This window comes from Colletotrichum godetiae (genome assembly GCF_030913485.1).
Source record: "Colletotrichum godetiae strain CBS 193.32 chromosome Unknown BDP55scaffold_20, whole genome shotgun sequence".
Lineage (NCBI taxonomy): Eukaryota > Fungi > Ascomycota > Sordariomycetes > Glomerellales > Glomerellaceae > Colletotrichum > Colletotrichum godetiae.
This window is the reverse complement of record NW_026851268.1, coordinates 496,507-503,508: the sequence shown is the minus strand read 5'-3', so window position 1 is coordinate 503,508 and position 7,002 is coordinate 496,507. Positions and strand designations below refer to the sequence as shown.

The 7,002-nt window shown below is 50.7% G+C and overlaps 4 protein-coding genes across 4 annotated transcripts; 3 read left to right on the top strand and 1 right to left on the bottom strand.

Annotated features, from left to right (window-relative positions):
• Positions 1 to 903: 903 nt before the first annotated feature.
• BDP55DRAFT_631956 (uncharacterized protein) lies at positions 904 to 1,402 on the bottom strand (the record flags this gene model as incomplete). Its single annotated transcript, XM_060572348.1, has 2 exons — positions 904 to 1,254; positions 1,382 to 1,402. The coding sequence occupies 2 exons, from the start codon at positions 1,400 to 1,402 to the stop codon at positions 904 to 906; spliced, it is 372 nt and encodes a 123-aa protein (XP_060429775.1).
• Positions 1,403 to 2,054: 652 nt separating this feature from the next.
• Positions 2,055 to 4,279, top strand: BDP55DRAFT_744010 (acyl transferase domain-containing protein; the record flags this gene model as incomplete). The annotated part of the gene is made up of 4 exons (XM_060580503.1): positions 2,055 to 2,222; positions 2,365 to 3,028; positions 3,072 to 3,383; positions 3,533 to 4,279. The coding sequence occupies 4 exons, from the start codon at positions 2,055 to 2,057 to the stop codon at positions 4,171 to 4,173; spliced, it is 1,785 nt and encodes a 594-aa protein (XP_060429774.1). The 3' UTR covers positions 4,174 to 4,279.
• Positions 4,280 to 4,306: 27 nt separating this feature from the next.
• BDP55DRAFT_728589 (uncharacterized protein) lies at positions 4,307 to 5,227 on the top strand (the record flags this gene model as incomplete). Its single annotated transcript, XM_060579460.1, has 1 exon — positions 4,307 to 5,227. One exon carries the CDS (start codon positions 4,307 to 4,309, stop codon positions 5,225 to 5,227), a length of 921 nt encoding a protein of 306 aa, XP_060429773.1.
• A 420-nt stretch (positions 5,228 to 5,647) lies between these two features.
• BDP55DRAFT_728588 (Alpha/Beta hydrolase protein) lies at positions 5,648 to 6,486 on the top strand (the record flags this gene model as incomplete). Its single annotated transcript, XM_060579459.1, has 2 exons — positions 5,648 to 5,912; positions 6,053 to 6,486. The coding sequence occupies 2 exons, from the start codon at positions 5,648 to 5,650 to the stop codon at positions 6,484 to 6,486; spliced, it is 699 nt and encodes a 232-aa protein (XP_060429772.1).
• Between the last annotated feature and the right edge of the window lie 516 nt (positions 6,487 to 7,002).

The window sequence follows — 7,002 nt, the reverse complement described above, 5'->3', positions numbered from 1 at the left end:
CAAGGCTCATAGCTTCTTTGAGCCTCAACCGACCACTGGCGCAGCTGTATACATGCTGCGCATGATCATACACAACTGGCCAGATTTCGAGGTTATAAGCATTCTCAGCAACCTCGTATCAGCGCTGAAAGCTGAAAGGTCAACTCTCCTCATTATGGATACTGTGCTGCCGTCGCCTGGAGTCCTACCATTCGTGAAGGAGCGAGATCTAGACGACTGGAAAGCTTTGCTGAGGGCTACAGACCCAAGGCTAGAACTCAAAAGCGTGCAGCAACCGGAGGGTAGCAACATGAGCTTGCTAGCGATCGATCTGAATACTGGTTCATGACCAAGACTTTTCTGTCGAAGGAGTATTGATATAAATACCTACTAGACCAAAGATTGAAAAGGAGAACACGATGTATTTAGTCGTTGACTGGAGCTGTAGAATGATTTTTGGTCGAACTTAAGTCACGTTTCAATCACGCCTCAAAAATTCATAATCTGGAAGCTTTGTCAGAAGTTATCTTATCAGCTGACCATAGGTGGGAACTGTCAAGAAGTCTTTAGTCCGCACCATCTCTAGATGGTTTGTAGCGGGCAAACAAACGTTGAAACTAATGGCATCGCCGAAGGCTTTCAGGGAGAAATATCCGAGCCATTTAATCCTTTGCTACTGCTTTGCCATCCATCTATCACGCACTCTCCAAAATAACCGACTATCATGCTGTGAGAGTGAGAAGTCGGCTTTTCAGTCGTATGCTGGAGGCAAAATGATCAGTTAGCCACGTTTACTTATGTTGAACGTTTAGTATCTGCAAACTTGACGTGATCTGGGGCAACGTCTCGCACAAATCTGGGATCGGACTTCATACGTTTGAATTTCTCGATATTCTTGAAAAAGAATTGCACAATGGAGTCATACTATGACAGCTTCGAGAATTGCGGATGGTAAAGCTGAAAGAGCATCGGCCTCGTCTCTTTGGTGTTGTGTGTCTTTTGCCAATTGACAAGCTTCAGCTTCATGGCATGACCAGGGGACAATGGGTCCCTATTTACCATAGTGTACCGAAGAATGCCATACTCCTCCATTAAGGGGCTCACGAGCCACGCATGTACTTTGGTCATACACTGCCGATATTCCTCCTCGCCAAGTGATGGGTTGCGGAAAGCCGCGATAGTCAGACAAATCAGACTAGTCGGCTGGCCCAGCTCGCCAGTGTACTCGGGACTTGAAGGGATGTCCACATGAGGAGCCATCTTGTGACTTATTTGCTGTTATCACAATGAGTTTACAGAGATAATCGCACTTACCAGCATGAGCTTGCGTCCTTGGATCAAGATCCGAGCAAGTTGGTCAGATGATTGTATGCGCTCGGGGCGAGATACCGAAGTAACTTACAAGAAATAAGTCCCACGACATCTTGTATGCACCTTTCAGTCATTTCCTCAACTTTCTCTGACAACATTTAAAATTCGTCTGAAATACTTTTCCACCTCTATAACGGATTCAACAAGTAGCCCATAATCTTTGTGCGAAGCTTTTCTCTTTGGAGAGCAGACCGCGAGGTTTGCGCCGGCATTACAAGAACTTCTTCTGAATAAGAACAGTCCATATCTAACAGCTTTCACTGATCGGGTAAAGCTTTCTCTCAAGAAGAAATTTCTTCCTTGTCGGCCACTGAGCGGCATCTTTTCCCTCCTTTCGTCGATGTTGGAGATCTCGTTTCCAAGTTTCAACAAGGGGCAAAGAACCCGGCTTCGGAGAGTGTTCTCGCATGTTTTTACCAGCTGAGTGCTTTTATATAGTACGTCCACCTATACAGTACGTCCACCACAGAATCTCCAAGAAATTAGCAAAACATACGTCAAATCACTCGATCTCCTCCCCACATAGCTAGGACCACACTAGCGTTGCTGACATCCTCCAATCCAGATTCTATGATTGCCCTGGTCGCTCATACCCTCGAGCGTATGGTAACCATGTAGTGGGACTATGAATCGGCTCTCTTGCAGTCGCAGCAGTGAGCTACTCGCAGTCTCTGAGTGACTTACTAGTCGCTGGTGTCGACACCATGCGTGTCACGTTCCGGCTGGGGCTGCGTGTGCTTCACACTGCGAAACTCTTCGACGCTGCTTTGGTAAAGACGAACGACTTCGCTCGCTGGTCTGTCGCCGTTTCAAAGTCAGACTTTCCGATAACATCGGCCGAGGATACTCCGAGGAGGTTTAGGGACGATACAGTACGTTATTTCCAGACTCTATCCTAATTCTTTCGAAGCAACCCATAAAACTAATGTTTGTATCAAGGCCTGGCGTTCATTATCAAAGACTCTGCTTTCTTCCCCGAAGGACGCCGCGTCTGTACCTATCTACGCGCCATAGCCCGCTCCGCGTCTTTACACCGAGACTAATATCGACGAGATACTTGTGGCTTCCGGGACAATATCCCTCTTCTCGTCCCGTACCCCAGTTATCTCTGGGGCAAGTGGCAAGATTTTGGAAGCTTTACATCTGACCCAGCTACTTCGAAGTTGTGTCAAAGATATGCTCACTCTCCCATTGAATATCACAAAAGTCTCACACTCAGTGGCCAGTATCCTATCCGACACGAACAATACCCACAGAGTCCTCCGGCCTATCGGCTCCAGCCTTGGTTCCAGCATCTTGTCGTCTTTGGAGCCATCAGTTTCTCGAGGTTGCAGCATGGATTCTCCCATCGCCAATTCCACATCGTTTCTGTTTCAAACAGTAGAGCAGCCACTTCGATTCAGCTCAGGCCGGCCACATAACTCCAAGATTGCAATTGTGGCAATGTCTGGAAGATTTCCCGATGCAGCTAACCTCGACGAGTTCTGGGATGTGCTCTATCAGGGCCGTGACGTCCATCGAAAAATTCTCGAAGATCGCTTCGATGCCAACTCCTTCCACATCTCCCTCAAGGAGACAAAACAGTTGGCATACACGAACTACTCTGCCGAAACTATTTCCATCACAAGACCTCACTTGAACCCCAAGAATACATCTTCTCTCAGCTCCTCCAAGAGGAGTCGATCCATATGATATTAGCTAAATCGAGATGCACGGCACAGGCACGCAAGCCGGTTACGCGACCGAGATGTCGTCTGTCTTGAAGACTCTCGCTCCCACGAGTGGTCGTGGCGGTCGCTCTCCTCACCAGAGCCTGAATCTTGGACCAGCTAAGGCCAATGTTGGACACGCCGAGTCTGCACCTGGAGTGATGGCGTTGATCAAGACGTTGCTCATGTTGCAGAACAATACAATTCCGCCCCACTGCGGCATCAAGACAAAAATCAACCACAATTTCCCAACAGATCTTGCGGAACGAAACGTCCACATTTCGAGGGCTGCCGCGCCTTGGAACCGTCCGACTCGGGGAAGTGGTATCCTTCGTTCCTTTGTCAATATGACCGCATCGGTCAATCTCAGGGATTTCCCTCAATTTTGCCGCTCATTACCGGGGAGGCAGAGGTTGGGACTTCGAGCCCCGTCTAGGTTCAGCTGAGCTTGGCTTGCCTACATATTGCTATAGCAAAGCTGTGGAAATCATTTGGTATCGAGCCAAATTTCGTTTTCGGGCATAGTCTCGAACAATATGCCGCACTTAATGTTGCTGGTGTTCTCTCAGCCAGCGATACCATCTACCTTATGGGCACGAAGGCGCAACTGCTTCTTGACAAGTGCGAGGCAGGCTGCCACACAATGCTCGCGGTTCGGGTATCAGTCTTGCAGATTCGACAGTTTTTGAACGCAAACATTCACGAGGTCGCCTGCATCAATGGGCCACGGGAGGTCGTCATCAGTGGTAAGGTCGCCGATATCAATCAGCTGGCCGAGCACCTTGCAGCGGACAACATCAAGGCAACTCGCGTTCAGGTTCCTTTTGCTTTCCACTCTGCCCAGGTGGATCTTATTCTCCCCGACCTCGATGTGGCGGCCTCCCGAGTGACTGTCCACTCTCCGCAGGTCCCTGTGCTCTGCGCCCTTGAGGCTTCGATCATTCACCCTGGAGATCATGGTTCCATCGGTCCACTCCATATGCAGCGCCACTGCCGCAAGACGGTCAACTTCGAAGGGGCTTTGAAGACTGCAGAGCGCGAGAGCTTGATTAGCACCAGTGGGGACACTCTGTGGATTGAAATCGGTCCTCACACCGCCTGTTCGGCATTCTAGAAGGCAAGCCTGGGGCAAAACACTCTGGCCATCCCCTCTCTCCGCCGTGCCTTCCTACAGCTTGGACCACAAAGCCTACTAATTTCAATATGTACATGATTGGTCGCTCACAAAGGGTGACGCCCCGACCACAATGCAGAGCCTAGTTACGGCGTCTCCAATCTCCTCCCTTTCAACAACTTCTGTTCAAAAATTTGTGTGGGAGAGTCTTTGTGGCGAAGACTTGACGCTTCTGGCCGAGTCAGATCTCGCCAGTCCTCTGCTGGCTGAAATCGCACACGGCCATCTCGTCAACGGTGTCAAAGTCTGTACTTCGTCTCTGTATGCCGACGTTGGCCTTCTCCTGGGCATTTACATCCTTAGCAGTCACCGTCCAGACTTGGTGGGCTACGCAGTCAATGTTCAACACATGCAAGTCTACAAGCCCCTTATCCTGAAAGATGATGCAAGCGGTGTATCGATCTTCACGCCTTTCTGTATTGAAGTGAACTATCGAGTCGACACCATGATGGCGTCCATGTCAATTCGAAGCGGTGGCTCTCATCACGACGGGCCTGACACAAAGCATGTCGATTGCGGGATGTGTTTCAAGAATTCCAAAGATTGGGGAGCGGAGTGGGATCGTCAAGCCTATTTAATCAAACGCAGTATCGAGTATCTCGAGAACCGAGCAACCCAAGGACTTGACAGCACGCTTGCAACGGGTATGATCTTCAGAGTCTTTTCCTCGCTGGTCGACTACCACAAAGATGGCTTCAAAGGATTACGAGAAGTGGTTTTGCACAGTGAAGAGCTCGAGAGCACAGCGAAGGTCCGATTTCGCGGCCCTTGTGGAAGCTTCTACTGCAACCCAACTTGGATTGACAACTGCGGGCAGGCGACTGGATTTCTCATGAACTGCCATCAAACCACACCGCGAGACTACGTCTATGTGAACCACGGATGGAAGTCTATGGAGTTGGCCAGAGACTTCCAAGAGGACACCACCTACCGCACCTACATTTACATGAGGCCTGTCGATGACACCAAATTTGCAGGCGATTTGTTTATCTAAGATGAAAACAGCACCATCATGGGCGTGTACGGCGATATCATGGTCAGCCCTTTTTTCTATGACCACAGCCTTTGTTTGATGTTTGTCCTGACGGCCTTCTCCAACAGTTTCAAGGTCTTCCACGGCGTGTTCTCAGCACCGTATTGCCTCCGCCTGGAGCGGCACCTTTTGAAGCACTTCGAGGACATCGAAAAAGACCACAGCCGTCTCTGATGTCTCGCCCTTCTTCGGAAGCACCAGGAGGCATACCTGTTACATCTTGTCCTGCAATCGGTGCCACATCCCTGCTGCCATCGTCAGCAGCAGATGATACATCTTCCCAACTGAGGCCCCTTCTCCGCATCCTGTCAGGAAATCGGCCTTTCCCTCAGCAACCTTAACGACGACGACTTTCCGCTCGCAGACCACGGCGTCGACTCCATGCTATCCCTGACCCTCACAGGTCGCATGCGCGAGGACCTGGGCATCGATGTGGACTTCTCGGCCTTCATAACATGGCCGACGCTCGGTCAACTCAAGGCCTTTTTGGGCTTTACTGTCAGCGAGACGAGCACCAGTAGCGGTGACAGCGGGGCCAGTGGCCCTCCAACAGAAAGCGAGCCAGACACATCTACCACCCTCCCCAGCGACGATGAACAAAGCGAGATTAATAAGGCCGTGGACGAAGATATGAGAAGCGTCTCTCGTGCCCACATTCCACTTTACCAGTTCCGAGCCACATCAACGCTTCTTCAAGGCAGCACGAAACGAGCGCGCTCAACCCTGTTCCTGCTACTCAACGGCTCCGGCTCCGCCACATCATATGCTTCGCTACCGTCCCTCCAGATGGCGACATTGCTGTATACGGCCTGAACTGTCCCTGGCTCAAGGACGCGAAACACTTAGTCGAGTTCGGTCTCCGCCGCCTAGCTGAGCTATACGTGTCTGAGATCCTGAGACGGCAGCCGCAGGGGCCGTACGATCTCGGTGGATGGTCCGCCAGCGGCATCTGTGCTTGTGAAGTAGCCCTAATGCTCACTAGAGCCAACCATCGTGTTGATCGGCTTATCTTGATCGACTCACCTAGCCCAATCGGACTGGAAAAGCTTCCTCCCAGGTTGTACGACTTCCTCGACGCTCAAAACGTTTTTGGCTCGGAAAATCCCCACGGCGCAGCGGGAGGAGGTAGCAAGGCGCCCGAGTGGCTTCTGACGCACTTTTTGGCGTCTATGGAAGCGCTCGATAACCACGTCTCCGTGCCTAGGGAGATTACACTTTAAACTTTCGAAGGCGGGAAGGGCCTAAAGGGCCCGTTGCCTCTGTCGCCACGAGCCTATCTCCTCTGAAGACGGTGTCTGCAAGAATCCTGAGGATCCTCGTTCAGTGTACAGTGAAGACGACCCTCGCGAGATGAAATAGCCTCTGTAGGATAGGACCAGTTTTGGGTTGAATGGGTGGGAGGCTTTGCTTGGGGGCGAAGAGAATACCTTTGTTGATCGTATCTCCGGGGCGAATCATTTCACGATGTTGAAGGGAGGCCGTAATGCGGGTCTGGTTGCTGATTACCTTGCCAGAGCCTTTACATAAGGTAGTTGAGTGTAACATAGGATCAATGGTTCATTTCTATTATTAATCTGCTTGAAAACTTGTTGTTTCATAGCACACACAACTCCACGGGGATCTCCCTGGTACTACCATGATCTACGCTTGGAATACCCTCAACCATCACATACGACCATACCCATTGGAAAATTCGGGATCCCGTCCGCTCTCCCATAGACAAGCCAATGAGGGCC